General features: G+C 44.0%; 1 protein-coding gene across 1 annotated transcript; it reads right to left on the bottom strand.

Annotated features, from left to right (window-relative positions):
- Positions 1-1,536: 1,536 nt before the first annotated feature.
- Positions 1,537-15,253, bottom strand: CHMP1B (charged multivesicular body protein 1B). Its single transcript, XM_083595308.1, has 8 exons — positions 15,074-15,253; positions 9,033-9,130; positions 8,046-8,192; positions 7,659-7,727; positions 7,450-7,557; positions 4,375-4,418; positions 3,495-3,567; positions 1,537-2,310 (listed from the first exon to the last, which is right to left on the bottom strand). Exons 1-8 carry the CDS (start codon positions 15,087-15,089, stop codon positions 2,266-2,268), a joined length of 600 nt encoding a protein of 199 aa, XP_083451434.1. The 5' UTR covers positions 15,090-15,253; the 3' UTR covers positions 1,537-2,265.
- Positions 15,254-16,255: the final 1,002 nt, after the last annotated feature.

Raw genomic sequence — 16,255 nt, 5'->3', positions numbered from 1 at the left:
ACCAAGACAAAGAGGCACTGTGGTCCAGTTTCTAGTGTGTCAGACTAGGATCAGGCAGACCCAGGTTTAAATCCTCACTCAACCACAAAGCAGCTCTCTGGCTGAATCTAGGTCAGTCACCATCTGCCTATTCCACCTTAGAGGATTAGTGTGAGAATAAAGGAAGAAGACAGAGAACAATGTACACCACTCTAAGCAAACCAGGAGGAGAAAATGTAGTATAATACAGTGGTACCTCTGGTTAAGAACTTAAGTCATTCCGAAGGTCTGTTCTTAACCTGAAACTGTTCTTAACCTGAAGCACCACTTTAGCTAATGGGGCCTCCGGCTGCCGCCACACCGCCACCACACGATTTCTGTTCTCATCCTGAAGCAAAGTTCTTAACCCGAGGTACTACTTCCGGGTTAGCGGAGTCTGTAACCCGAAGTGTTTGTAACCCAAGGTACCACTGTAATGTATTTTCCAATGAGGTGTCCTGTTTGAAAAAATGTACACATTTTTTTTTAGGGAGGGATTGGTGGGAATAAATCTGGATTTGTACCTAATCCCGCGCCAATGTCTCAACAAAAGCAACAGAACGTTGCTTTAAAAATAGGCCTGAGTTTAAGGGATATAAACTATATTTTTAATTCCATCCTGAAACACACAAAGTGCAGTCACTGTAAAGGTTGTCTGAACAGGAGGAACTTCTTGTTTTCTCACCCCTTTCACACATCCTGGCCCTTGTATAGAAGCAGCTGCTGCCGTGTAGTAGCAGAAAGTTGATCTCTCCAGTTATACCCCAGCCCCTCAGCCAACAAGACTGCAGGCTTCATAGGGGGGAAAGAAAACAATGGGAAAGGATGCCAATGAACAGAATTAAAGATGGGAGGTTTTCCTTCAGATGCATGTTACCTTTGTTTCACCAGGAAGACAGCTTTATAATTTTTGATTTTGCAAACTGTTTGGACTTTCACATTTCTGGCTGTATACAAATAAAATGTCTACAAGTCAGAAATCAAGTGTAGAAATTTTTAACATGCCCAAATAGCATTCTTTCTCCTTGTCCTCTTTTGTACCACATCACACTGCACTCCGTCCTATCTGATGGCCTCATTAAACACTGCACTCTTAAGTTGCACAAAGACAGTCTTGAGATTTGCACCAATAGGCACGTGCAAGTTATTATACCAGCCCAATTTTTAGTAGTTGTTTTCAGCCAACCCAGGAACTTTTTAGTTAATTATGATAGAAGGAAGATACATCAAAATGGTGGGCACTGTGGACATCTATGATTTGAACAGAAGATGACACCCAAGGCTTGTAAATCCTAGCAAAACTGAAGCATCCAGGATATTCGCATTTTAAATGCAGGCTTTTTAACTGCCTTTTTAAGAAGCTGCCATTGGTTTTAAGCTCAGCTGTGAAACAAGATTGAGCAAGAATTTTGAGTATGCACTTTATCTATGCAAGTTCATTTCCACTTTTGAGACATCCGCTGTCCCCCCCACCCCCCAACAGAAGAATATAAAATACAATTTTGCCACAATGTAAGATGACATTTCAAAGCTAGCATTTTAATTAGTTATTTAAGAAGCATTCCTGAAATTTCTGGGAGAGTGTAATATATACAGTATATAATCTAGGCAGGAGTGTTTAAAAATATAGTTTATTCCTTCGGTTCTCAAGTGATGATGCTAATGATTCCAGCTACAAGGACAGCATAACAACTATCATTTTGTTGTGTTACTACAGTTAAGCTTGTTCCATAAGTAAGCTTGTTCTGCAACACCATGGAAAGATTATCCAGGGATGTTTAAACAGTACACAAACACACAAACAAATATATCATTCTGTCAAACTGGTCTTTCCCCGCAGATATTGATGGACTCCCCACTTTTGCGGGGGGGGGGGGGGAGAGACATTATTTATAATTTAAAACCCTGCTACATAACTTAAAATCATATATGTTAAAAGGTGCTACTCTATTTCCGGATTGATAATCCGATGTGACACTTGGCAAAATTCAATCTGTGTCTTGGAAAAAGTATCTGCAAAAATATAACCCTTGACTTAAAAAATGCTTAAAACTAGAAAATACACTGAAGTTCATATCACCATTGGGTTAACACATTTTTAAAAGCACAGTAGGACAAAAAGAGAAGCGCCCATTAAGTATATCTAACTGGAAATATTAGAGATGGAGACCTTATGTCAGGCTGTGATTTATGCACACAGAATGCTTTGGAAGCAAATGCAGAAGATAGCAGATCCAACTCTTCCTGTTACACTTGATCACGAAGGCGCGCCAGTCTCTGTGAGAGCTCATCCTGCAGAATTCAGACCAACCAACAAAAGGCATTCATTAATGCACTACTTAAGGGACAAAGACTTAACTTTCTAGAAGAACAGCAGCCAGACCAAAGAGAGACTGAGCTCTGCTAGGCTTGAAGATCTACATCTAAATGATAAGAGTACGGGTAACTACCCTCTTATGCCTGATCAACTCAAGGGAAGCGCTGGGAAATAATTACATAATTCAATTCAAACCTGGAAATGGCAAGAGAGAGCTGCAGAGTCCTCATGGCTCGCGAGACCTTCCATGGAGCCCAAAAAGGACATCAGTGAGGGGTAGAGGAAGCCCTGAAGAGACTGGAGGTGCAGTGGGGCTTTGTTTACGCTGCTCAGCTTCCCTGCCTAACAGCTGATGTGCATGGTAGCACAGCAACAGCTTTTACATTTCTCCTCCAGCCTCCTCTCGACCCCAGGGCGTCAATTCTAATTGTGGATATTTTTGGATGCAGTATTTTTGGTGTGGGCTGAAGCGAGAGTGGCAGAGAAGGTGCTCCCCATTTTATGCAATTTCACTTATGCACATGGGGCCCCAGGACGCAACCCCTGCGTAAGTGGGGGAGTTGCCTGTACTAACTCCTTCTAAGCTCTGTATAGGCTTATAAACACAGTGCGCGAGGATGGGAAGGAATAGGAAGACAAGCAAACTTTGAAACTGAGAGGGCATGAAAAGCAGTAAGGCTGCTGCCTCTTAGCTTGCTTGTTCTGGTATGAGATCTAGCCAAACTATGAGCTGGCAATAGTTAGTTCATGTACATCTAAAATAGCTTGCTCCAACTGAAGAGACAATCTTACATGCTATTAAGGCAGAGGTGGGACACTTTTCCTTATGGGCATCCTTCCAGGGGCCACATCAGTGGTGGGCAGAGCCAAAGGCCTGATGGAGCAACAGGTGAGACTCTTACCTCTGCAAACCAGGCTATATTCCGGGCCCACAAGAGCAGAGGCTTACGCACACCCCTCTCCACCCAGGCAAGCAAGAAGCATCACTACAGTTCAAGCATACATTCCAGCCAAGCCAATGCACTTAAGGAGGGTGTGGAGGAGGACGACTGATAATGGGTGTCCTGAGGACCAGATGGAGAAGCCCTGGTCCCTGGGCCTTAGGTTCCCCACTCCTGTGATAGGGAAGAAATACCAAGCAAGCAAAAAGAGGGTTTACCTGTTCCGCTGAAGCAACACTTGTGCCAACAGAGCCTGTCTGTCCCTGAGGTAGTTCCATATTCAGGTCAAGGCTAGAGTTCAGAAGAAGAGAAACCAATATACAAGAAGTTATTCTGATAGTAGCCCCCACACCTCAGGTGCACTTATTGCCACAAGCTGAAAGCTTCCCAGTTGTGCTCACTTCTATCTCCAGTCCTCAACATGTAATATGCCAATTAATAACAGAGTAGCAGGTATAAGAGATCAGCTTTATGAAATATCTGCACCACTGAAGGGGTGCATTAATCCTCTGCTGTCCTCATATTTGTTACTCTTCTGCCCCTTCACTTTTGCCCTCTTCTATCTTTGCAGTGTTCAAGATGGAGACTATGCCACTTCTGTGTAATTTTGTATGTGGTATACCACCTTGCTGTTTTTTTAATTAAAAGTGCAGCCTAGAAATAAATAAATAAATAAATAAATAAATAAATAAATAATAGTGCTTAGCACTGTTGCTACTAAATAGCATTATTAGGGAGTTCCAAGTTTTTTCTTACTCATGTTATTTCAGATAAGTCCAACAAGTAGTTTTCTATCATTCTGGTCTCATAGTGATCTCTCAGTCAAAGTAAGGATACTGTACCTGACATTATCTATCTATCATCTATCTATCTATCTATCTATCTATCTATCTATCTATCTATCATCTCCAGGTAAAGGTGGAAATAGACATGTTTTTTCCTGAGAGAGCAGCACTATATTATCATTGCAACATATTCAGTTAACATTATGCTTCCTGGATCAGAGGAAAGGCAGCATTTATTGCTATCTCAAGTGCATTAAAACCTTATTAAGCACTGCCATTAGAATACTCGGTGTATTCAAATGTTTACACTCACCCAGCTTCATCTGCCATTTCCTGCAGAAGCAGGTCCACTTGGTTCTAAAAAATGAGGACCAAATCAGTTTTACCATTGTAACAGACATGGAATCCAGCGTAATAGAAAAGATCATGTGCGGTTTTTTGAACCTGTGAATACCACTAGAGGGAGCTAACACATTCACAAAGCAAACCTGGCCTCTCAAAATGCAGCTTCTTAACAAGCAATTAAAACTAGTGTTATCTGCACAAGCCTATGCCTATTTATTGGGGGGGGTAAGCCCTACTGAACTCAGCAAATCTTACTTCCAAATAACCATTCATAGGATTGTGCTGCATTACACTCAAGCCTATTTTTGATTTGTTTTTATTCATCATTTAGCGATGCTATCACTACATTTGCATGTATACTTTGTAGCTTAAAGATGCTGCTGCTGAGACTACTACCACTACTACTACTACTAATATTACCGTATTTTTCGCACCATAGGACACACTTTTTCCCTCCTAAAAAGAAAGGGAAAATGTGTGTGCGTCCTATGGAGCGAATGCAGGGGGGAGGCAGGCGGGAAAAGCCCCCAAGAGCCGCACACAAGCTTCGTGTGCTCTTGCGGGCTTTTCCCCAGGAGGGAGAAGGGACTGACTGGCCGCACAGTCCCTTCTCCCTCCTCGGGGAAAAGCCCCCAAGAGCGGCGCGCTCTTTAAAGGCTGCGCTGCTCCTGCGGGCTTTTCTACGAGGTGGGGGAATCCCCCCACCTCCCAGAAAAGCCAGGAGAAGCCGTGCAGCCCCTTTAAAGAGCGCGCGGCTTCTGCGGGAGGTGCGGGAAGCTGCAGCAGATTCCCTCCTCCCGGGCTCCCTTTGAAGCGGCAATGTGGGAGGGGAGCAGCTTACACTCGTGTAAGCAGCTCCTCTCCCACTTTCCTGCTTCAAAGCAACTACGGAGGAGGGAAGGAAAGGGACCATGGATCCTCCACTGCTTGCGGCTGCAGCGGATTCCCTCCTCCTGGGCTCCCTTTGAAGCAGGAAAGTGGGAGGGGAGCAGCTTACACTCGTGTAAGCAGCTCCTCTCCCACTTTCCTGCTTCAAAGTGGAGGGAATCCACTGCAGTTGCGAGCAGAGGATCCATGGCTCCGCTTCCTTCCCTCGAAGCAGGGTGCGGGGGTGCAGGGGGTAAAGACGGCAGGAAATAGATGCCGGGCAGGAAGACACAACCACACTTTGACCACTGGAAAGTCCACCTCAGCCTCCCCAGATTTCCACTGAGACGGCCAGGCTAATCTCGATGGCCATAAGTGAGGCTCAGCATTATTAACTGGACTTAGATAAGCCATGGTTCCCTTTCCTACCCTCCTCTGAGGCTCGATTTAAAGCAGCAAAGCGGACAGGAGCCACCCGCTTTGCTGCTTTAAATAGTTTAGTGCAACATTTAATTCAGAATATTTTTTTTCCGTATTTTCCTCCTCTAAAAACTAGGTGCGCCCTATGGTCAGGTGCGTCCTATGGAGCGAAAAATACGGTAATTTTATTATTTATACCCTGCCCATCTGCCTGGGTTTCCACAGCCACTCTGGGTGGCTTACAGCACATATAAAACATAGTAAAATATCAAACATTAAAAACTCCCCGATACTGGGGCTGCCTTCAAATGTCTTCTACAACTAATCCAGAATGCAGCAGCTAGACTGGTGACTGGGGGCGGCCGCCGAGACCATAAAACACCGGTCTTGAAAGACCTACATTGGCTCCCAGTATGTTTCCGAGCACAATTCAAAGTGTTGGTGCTGACCTTTAAAGCCCTAAACAGCCTCGGTCCAGTATACCTGAAGGAGCGTCTCCACCCCCATCATTCTGCCCGGACGCTGAGGTCCAGCGCCGAGGGCCTTCTGGTGGTTCCCTCATTGTAAGAAGCAAAGCTACGGGGAACCAGGCTGAGGGCCTTCTCAGTAGTGGCGCCCTTCCAGCAGATGTCAAAGCGATAAACAACTACCTGACATTCAGAAGACATCTTAAGGCAGCCCTGTTCAGGGAAGTTTTTAACGTGTGATATTTTACTGTATTTTTGGTTTCTATGGAAGCCGCCCAGAGTGGCTGGGGAGGCCCAGCCAAATGGGCGGGGTATAAATAATAAATTATTATTATTATTATTATTATTATTATTATTATTATTATTATTCTAAAAGTTATGTAGCTCTTTATCTCATTGACATCTGAAGGGAGGGCTTCCCACAGGGAGGCCTTCAGCATTCTACTAAAACAGTTACAGTGGTACCTCGGGATGCGAACGGGATCCATTCCAAAGCCCCGTTCGCATCCTGAATGGAACGTAAGACGCGACGGAGCATCTGTGCATGCACGGGTCACGTTTTGCCACTTCCGCACATGGCGTCATTTTGAGCGTCTGAGTATGCACGAACGGCAAAACCCGGAAGTAACGTGCCACCCAAAAGCGCTCAACCTGAAGCACATTCAACTCAAGGTATAACAGTACTAATTTTTCCTACTTTTAAAAAAACAAAACACACACCCAATAATTAATACTGACAAAGTTCCTAGTGTAGATGCACTAATGGTTTTCTAACTTTCTGTCTTCAAGGAGAACCTTCCATACTGACTCGTCTGCAGAGGAACCCTGTTTATTGTAGAGAATATTCTCTGAATATTCTAGGCTGCACATCTTCCGGGCCTTGCCATCATCCAAAATATATTGGCAGCAGGCCACTGCAAAAAATCAGAGGAGATGGACAAGCTGCTGCTCAGGAGAGTTTCCAAGCTCTTCCTGATTTCCTCATTAAATAATCGCTGAGAAGCACTTGAGGAAGCCCAGTGAAAAACCACTGTAATAATTATTATTATTATTATTATTATTATTATTATTATTATTATTATTATATTATTTTGTCAGCAGAATAAATGGAGTAAACTTGACTCCATTCTCTAGCTGAGTCAGAGAAGGTCCAGCTATAAGGGCAGAGTCTATTTAGCCCAGCCATATTTTTCTCTGAAAGTCTCTCTCTCATATTAGTCAAGAAAGCACCCAGGGGCAGCTAGATAGGACTGCCAATGGCAAATTATATCTACTTCAATGTTACTTACTTGTGGTGTTGTTAGTGTAGTAGTATTACTCATTGTGTCTTCCATCTGTGCCGTCTGAACATCTAAGGTTTCAAACTGCTGCTCAAATTTGTCCATCAAGGCAGATATCTGCACATAAGCAAATGATGTCAAGCCAGGAGCACAAATGATGTCAAGCCAGGAACAAAAGGAAATACCTTAAAACTCAACTTCTGAATTTATTTGTTTACCTTTTCCAAGTTCATACTTTTCAACGTAGCATCCATCGATTTAACTACTCCAGCCATTGACTTTGTTACCTAGGAGAACAACGTATATAGTAACCACATTTTTTAAATTTCTTATTTGAAACTTTGGGCAACTATAGCCCAAAATAAACTAACATGACATGAAATTGCACAACACTAGCCATTGTTACAATAGTTAGCTGCTTCTTCAGGAGATTCAAATAGACCACATTTCTATTTAACACAGCATTTGAAATTCTACAGGGTTTTACCTACTTAGCAGCAAAAGGTCTGTGGACTTGCCTTGTACAAACCATCTTATGAAAACGTACATAGTGCAAGTTTTTCGTAAACTTGTGTTTCTTGCTAAAACATGATAAAGCTGATTACCTTGCCCATTGTTACTGCTGTTTGAACTCTTGCCGCTACAGCATCAACCCGAGCACTCATCCGCAAGAAGTTGATGGCTTGATTCTTCTGCCGGATTGCATTTTCTGCATGTATTCTTGCCACTTCAGTATTGCCTTTCTGAATTGCCTTTTATTTAAACAAAGAGAAGCAGAACACAGCTTTTCAACTAATTAAGAAATGCACCCTAATAAATCTTAGCTTTCAGACCTAGACCGTCACCGTCAGATTGCGGTACACACATGGCAATAAGAAGGATGATGGCATATGATTACTATTACACTTATTTCCTTGGGTACCAGTGCTCTCATTGTCTAAAAAAATACAGGAAGAAGGCCAGCACTCTACATTAACAACACCAAACTGGCAGGTCCCTCAGGAGAGCTTATCGAAGCTTTGCAAATTGCTGGCAGACACATACCAATAGTCCAACTAAAGATCAAATCAGATGATCTGCTACAGATGGGATAACATCACTACCCATCACTACCCACTCTCCTGGACACACACACTGGATTCTGAATGAGGAGCTGGTACTGTATGGATGGGTATGAAAACTGACACTGTTTACTTTTCGGCCAGTAAATTTACTGCTGGGTAAGGTTCAATAATTCCCCTACCTGAAAAAGGAAAAAAAGGGGGGGAAGGGGGATGGGGAAAGGGAAAAAAGAAAAGAGAAGAAAATCCACTTTGAAAATGGCTGCTTTAGAGTCCAAGGATTCATGTTCAACCATTATCTACATGTGTTGGGGGATGGAGATATTCTGTTAATTAGTTTGCAATAAATTAATATTTTATTTTTAGTTTCTAATGCAAACATATTGCAGTAAGCAACTGTGCCATCACCAATGATGTGTATAAATAGTGCAAACTTTTATTTATAACTTCCTACTGTCACAGCGAAAGATCGTGCACACACACTATCAAACAGTATATATGGGGAACTTCCAATATAATTTCATGTCTCACCTTCTTAATTTTGGCTTTTTCAACCTTTTCTTCTTTATCACACTTTTTGGCATTTCTGTTAAGTTCTTTGGCAGCGAACTTCAAGTTAAAAAGATGCTCTTAAATTTAAGTTAAGGATGATGTTCTCAGTTAACAAGTAATATAAATGCTGACAGTATGAAGATGGTCTCGTTGAAGTTTTAAAGCTATATTCATGGCATTGTACACAAAATTCTCTCAATTCAGTACTGGATTTGATAGTTCACTGCAGACAAGGCCATTATTAAAAAGATGGGCTCCAACACACCAATCCCACCTAGAGGAAGTACTGACAACCTTGATCAATAAATTCATCTGCCCTTTACCAGTCAGCTATAGAGTACACATAGCACACTCCAAAAATTCATGCACCTTGTCTACTTTCTTCAGGGGTGGGCAAGCTGAAGCAATTAAGCAACTGAGATAAGCAACTGCTTGTGACATCTCCAGCCCAGGCTCTGCTGTAGCAGCATTAGATTCAAACCACATCCCAGTGATTGTAATCAGCAATTATTTAAAAATCTACATTTGATAGAGATTCTTCTCCACAAAAAATGTCTCCTCACAACTATGAGTATCTCTGTTGATGCAATGGCATCAGAGAAGAAGATCTGTTCAGCTCTGCCACTGCCATTTCATTGGTCCTTCAACCAGATACCATGATACAGACAAAGCCAACCCAAGTATCTTGTGATTTAAATTCCAGCCATTTCCCAGGTGTTTGGACAGTCTAAAACTCCTTATTATATAAAGCTCCTGGATGTCTCCAAAAGGGAGGGGGAACCTGTTCTTTAGTATATCCCGACTATTAGCCTTCTGATAGTCTTGGGGAAGGACACAGTAGAAATATCAGCTCTTCCAGTAATGAGGCAGGCAACAAAAAATAAGAGCAACAATAACTCTCTAAAATCTCTGTAGTGTCCACCTACAGGCACCCAACAACAGGATGGGCTGGGGTCAATAAAAGAAAAAGTTGGTTGCATCATTGCAAGAATCCTGCCTGTATCAACTGGCCACATAAACTGTGATTGATCCCACAGAGAAGGCATTGCACTGGACACTTCAGCTGGAGTTGCAACAACAGTGGTATCTATGGCGCTATGGAGCCAAGCAACTTTATCCTCAATGTGCCATGCAAAGTGCTCACAACTTTCTGCCAAGTGTTCCAGAAGTCCAGCCATCATCCCTGGTACAACTAGTCTTCAGACCACCCAAAATGATTTGGCTGGCTGGCTCTTGGAGAATGCAATGGAAGCAGCAAATTAGTTCTCCTTCACTGCCCTTAGTGCTGCTTGGTATGCAGTTGTGTCCGATTTGGAGTGAGTTTTCAGCCACCAAGACTCCAGTTGTCTCCAAGTCTGCTTCACTAACTACAGATCCTTAGTAAACTCTGCAGCTCCTTGGTAAGCAGGGAAGACTCTGCAGGACCAGAGACGAACCTTGGGAGTGTTTGTGTTGATAACCCTCCTCATCTCATTATCCCATAATGGCAGCAGGGACTTGACAGTATCACTAGCTCTGGCTTCTGGAAAATCCTCTAGAGCAGTCAGGAACCTACCAGGTTCATTTATCCTCTGGGTTGGACCATCTGTATCAGTTATCACTCCTGCAGAGTGGGACTGCTGCCAAAAGTCCAAACTTCTCTAGGATGCAATCTGACAGTGACAATAACAACAACAACAATAGTAATAAATTTTTATTTATACCCCGCCCTCCCCAGCCAAGACCAGGCTCAGGGCGGCTAACAACCAATAATAAAAGCAAGTTGATTAAAATACAATTTAAAAAGATTAAAATACAACATTAAAACATTAGGGTGCAGCCTCTTCACAGGAGAAGAAAGGAAAAAGGAAGAGGGGGAGGGAATTAAACTGATTCTAAGCCAAATGCCAGGTGGAACAACTCTGTCTTACAGGCCGTGCAGAAAGAAATCAGATCCCGCAGGGCCCTGGTCTCATGAGGCAGAGCGTTCCACCAGGCCGGAGCCAGTGTTGAAAAGGCCCAGGCCCTGGTTGAGGCTAATCTAACTTCCTTAGGGCCCGGGACCTCTAGGGTGTTGCTATTTAGGGACCTTAAGGTCCTCCGTGGGGCATACCAGGAGAGACGATCCTGTAGGTACGAGGGTCCTAGGCTGTGAAGGGCTTTAAAGGTCAAAACCAGCACCTTAAATCTGACCCTGTACTCCACCAGGAGCCAGTGCAGCTGGTTAAGACAAGCCCTCCCTCCATATTCTGATAACCCCTCTCTCTCTCTACAAAGCCCTGTTCTATAGGTTGAGACCAAAGACCATCTGAGGCCGTCCCATGGTTCCCATGAAATCCTGAGCTGGCTCCGAGGCATTATCGAAATGGGTAGTGAAGTCACCCAGGGCTAGAGTCTGAGTCTATCCAAACCCACACTAGAGACCACCTCAGCTAGCTCAGTAAGGGAAGCTGTTGGACAGCAAAGTGGAAAGTACATCAACAGTATCCCCAATCAGTCTCCATGACCCCATGCCACATGCAGGGCTCTCCAGTCCAGCTCTTAAGCAGAGATGTTTCCTAGTAAAGGAAAGAGAACTTCTATAAACTATGACATCTTCTCCTCTCAGAGGCTCTGGTCTGAACTGGTGTTCCACAGGGTATCCAGCTGGGCAAAGCTGTGTCAGATCAGGCCCACCTAGCCCCGCAATACAGACTACATCAGCTATTCATTCATGTTAGGATGTTCAACATGGTCTTTTTATGAATTGGAGTAGCACTGAGAAACAACAACACCAGACCATTGAGCACACTGGATGAGCTTCCGAAGATATTCCTGATTACCCCTGCCCAGTCTCTCATCCAGAATTGATCAACATCCAGATCATCTAGAAGATCAACAGGGTCTTATTATGGGATAATAGTGCCTCTGAAAAAGAATGGGAACCATTTACAATATATCTGCAGAAACAACAGAAAGAAATGGTCTCGCTGGCAGGATTTAAATAAACGTTTACAATTTTATTTACAGAGAACAAGAAGTACTACAATGTGATAACATAATATTGTATATAAACAGCAGAATGTATCATCTGACGTAACAAACCAGAAATGGTAGTTGAGGGAAGTCAACAGGGAGGGGGGAAATTGGAAAATGTATGTTTAGCAATGATATTGGATACTTGTTTTGAGAAAAGAAAATTAATAAAAAAATTTTTTTAAAAGAACAAAAAAAACCCAGGGTCTTATTATGAATCAACAGCATTCAGAAACAACAGCAGACTAATAGGCACACTGGACAAGCTTCAAGTGATACTACAGATGGGAAGCAGGCAACATACTGCAAGCATCTGCAAGCGTCTTGCAGACCTACCTCTATACAACTATGTCTATCTGTCCCTGCACCCACAGGAATACTTGAGATCTGTGTCCCTCCCAGACACACTTGTCAAGCACCCTCCCCTCCAGAAGCGCACACTGCTCCAGCCAAACATAGACTCACAGTACAGGCAGTAACAGGAAGCAAACAGTCTTACCAACAACACTAGTTAAATAATTTGTTTACCCAAATTTCTTTTGGGAAACAAACAAACTCCCCACCCAGTCTCTCACCCAGGGTACCAGCCCAACAGGACTGAATCAGTCCCACAATCTGAACAGTCCTGGGACCACTAACCAACCAAGTATGAGCATAAACTGCAGCCACACCTCATAGAGCCATACTACACATTACCCCAGCATAAAACCAATCAGAGTTGTTGGTGCTCTTGCCCTTGCCTCAACTCGAAGTGACTACCCCTTTGCTGTCATTTCCTACAGCTTAAAAGGACTCACAGAAACACATCAATAGTGTGCTTCTTTCCACACATATAGAGTGGAGCCTACTGGTCTGGACTCCTAAGAAACAGTCAAAAAAGGGTAGGACACACCCTATAGTGACAGACATTCCATTATGGGCAACCTGGTGGGGGGAAAAATGGGAACGAGGAGGAGGAGGAGGAGGAGGAAAGGAGACAAGGGTGGGGGAAAGAGATAAATTTATGTCCATTTACTTGACTGTACAAGATTTTTAAACACATGGATGAAAACTGTATTTGCTGCTAAAAGATAACAAAGAAAACACTACGGTCTCCTACTTGTTGCCTTACTAGTCCTGGGCTAAGCAGAGCAACAGATCTTAAGATGAGATATTTGAGCCTAACATCTAAGAGTGTGTGGCCTAATTTGGGGGGAGGGGGGAGAGGAGAAGAGGGGACCCCTGCAAATGAATGGTATAGACTCACAGATCCCAAGCCCTAATTTGAGAAGGACTACTGTAGTGGGGAAAATCCTAGAAGGAAATTGTATTGCTCCTGTTTATTTTAGCAAGCACAAGAGGGGTAACCATGCTAATCTATGACAAGAACAGGGAGAAGGAGCACACTGAGAGAAGTCTTTAAGGCACTGCTAGAACCTAATGGCTTGTGGCAGAAACTTCCATGAACTAGACATTGTAAATTATATGTCATCCACACTTCACAGAGACACATACAGCCATAAAGTAACACAAAGCACAGAAGGTCATACTACCACCAATTACACTTGTGTATGGACAGTACAGTGGGACCTAAGCTCCCAAACGCCTTGGGAGCCGAACGTTTCAGCTCCTGAATGAACGAAAACCGGAAGTAATTGTTCCAGTTCTTGAACATTCTTTGGAAGCCGAACATGACTGCAGAAAGCTGCTGCAGCCAATCAGAAGCCGTCCCTTGGTTCCCAAACTGTTTCGGGAATCGAACAGACTCCAGGAATGGATTAAGTTTGGGAACCAAGGTTTCACTGTACAATTACATTGTATATGCTGCAGGGTGTTTTGAAAAAAGAAAGAAAGGCCACCTTTCATGTTTTCTTCACCCGCTACTGTATGCAATTATTTTCTCTGTACTCATTCATGTAAGAATACCTTCAGATCTGCTTCTACAGATGCACAAATAGGTGCATCTATGAAAGCCAACGTTGCAATAAACCTGCAATCAGCTTTTATGGTACCACCACAGATACTTTCTTTTGCCTTAGGAAGTAGTGCTATTAAACCATAGTGGTGTACAGGTTGAAGCACTGGATCAGGGCTGGGTTCAAAGTACAATTCAACCACAAAGCAGTAGCTTAGGCCCAGTTTAGCCCCCACCCCCTCAAAGCATCTTACCACGCAGGCAAAGGTGTGTGGGAGGAAGAGTGCCAGTGTGGTACAGAGATTAATAAAATCATCTAAAGGAAAAGGGGAGAAAATTGTCAGACTAGGACCTGGGAGACCAGGGATCAAATGCCTACTCTGCCATGAAACGCACCAGGCGGTCTTGGGCCAACCACTGCCTCTCTGGTTAACCTACCTCACAGGTTTGTTGTGAGGATTTTTTAAAAAATGGGGAGGGCAACCAAAAGCTTCTTGGACGAAAAATGATATAATAAATAAATTTCTTTCCGCAGGGCCTGTAAGACAGAGTTGTTCCACCTGGCCTTTGGCTTAGAATCAGTTTTATTCCCTTCCCCTCTTCCTTTTTCCTTTCTCCTCCTGTGAAGAGGCTGCATCCTAATGTTTTAATGTTGTGTTTTAATCTTTTTAAATTGTATTTTAATCAATTTGTTTTTATTATTGGTTGTTAGCCACCCTGAGCCCGGTCTTGGCTGGGTAGGGCGGGTATAAATAAAAAATTATTATTATTATTATTAAATAAAACAAGTATGCAAAAAGTGCAATAACACCCCCCACCCTCTCTATTATTGTAAACAGAGCAGTACACCTCCTAGGAGGGGTTTTTGGGGAAGGGGTTAGAGCCCTCTCCCTCAGCTGTCGCTCCCGAAGGGAAACACCAAGGTGGGAAAGGTCTGCTCCGAAGCTCCGCCCACCCATAGAACACCCGAAGCCCACCAATCGAGAGCTCCCTCTGCCGTCCGGGTGGTTCCAATAGCCACGCCCTTCGCCCCTGTCTACCGCAGCGGGGGAGGGGCTCCCGTTGCCCCCCCAGGCTCCATTCCGGAGATCCCACTCCCCCCGCCTCCTCCCTCCGGCGTTACCAAGGATACTCTCCATGTTGGACATGGCGGCGCTTCAGGGCCGGCAAAAGTGGGAGGCAAGTGAGCTCCGGTTCGATGGCGTCTGCTGCTTCTTTAAAATCCCGGCTTGTTTGTGTTCCGTGTTGAGTGTTTTTTTCCCCCTCTCTTCCTCCTTTCGGGAATCCACTTCCTACTTCCTCCTCCTCCTCCTCCCATCAGCATCCTGTCACGTGGTCCGGGTCAGTGTCAGGGCCGCAGAAAAGACGGGGGGGGAAAGGGAGGGGACTGAAACTGCGCGTGCGTACAGAGCCCTGGCCAATGAGAGCGCAGCCTTCACTCTGAGGGGAGTAGAAAGGAGGGCGACGGGAGGAGCTTTTCCTGCAGCCTAATGGGTACTAGTACTGGGTGGTGACGTCACGGCCCTGCGAGTAAGGCGGGGGCGCCTGTCAGTGCTCGCTTTGGGATTTTGAATCACTGCCCCCTACAGGGAAGCAGAGGCAACTGACTGGCGCTGATCGCTCGCTCACGTGTCAGCTCCAATTTGTAGTGTAGTTTTTTGGAACGCGCAGTGATTCTTGAGGATGAAATGGAGAGAGCAAACATGCTTCTAAATCTTCAATAAGGATTTGTTACACTTCCATCCTTTCTCCCGAATGAGCCCAAGGCATCAAGTATTAAAGAAGAAAAACAATGCAATTAAAAATTAAACAAAAAGTTCAGTGGGTACAGTCAGTGCTTTTTTTAAAAAAAATGTTTAGGGGTACTCTCATTTTGACTCAAGAAAACCACCATTTTATAGTTCAGGTGGGGGAGGAGAATACAGTAAACGGACCAAAGTACAGAGATTCACAAAATGTTTAGGGGTATGTGTACCCCTGTGGTCCCCCCCCCCCAGAAAAAAGCACTGGGTACAACATGAGACTCTTAATCTCAGGGTTGTAGATTCGAGCTTCACACTGAGCAAAAAAATCCAACATTGCAGGAAGTTGGAGCAGATGATCCCTTGTCCCTTCCAATCCTACTATTCTATGATTCTGTGTCTTTAAAAACATTTAAAACAGGAACAACAAAAAACAACAAACCCTTCATTCACAACTTTCAGGTTCAGGACTGCCAGCTTGGCCCCACAACCATGGGTGCCTGGGGCTGTGGGTGCCATTCAACGTGCATGGCCCTGGAACTGAAATATGTGGGTGCCTGGCCCCTTCATGG

The sequence above is a fragment of the Podarcis filfolensis genome (genome assembly GCF_964270895.1).
Source record: "Podarcis filfolensis genome assembly, chromosome: Z".
NCBI lineage: Eukaryota > Metazoa > Chordata > Lepidosauria > Squamata > Lacertidae > Podarcis > Podarcis filfolensis.
This window is presented reverse-complemented; position numbering and strand designations above follow the sequence as displayed.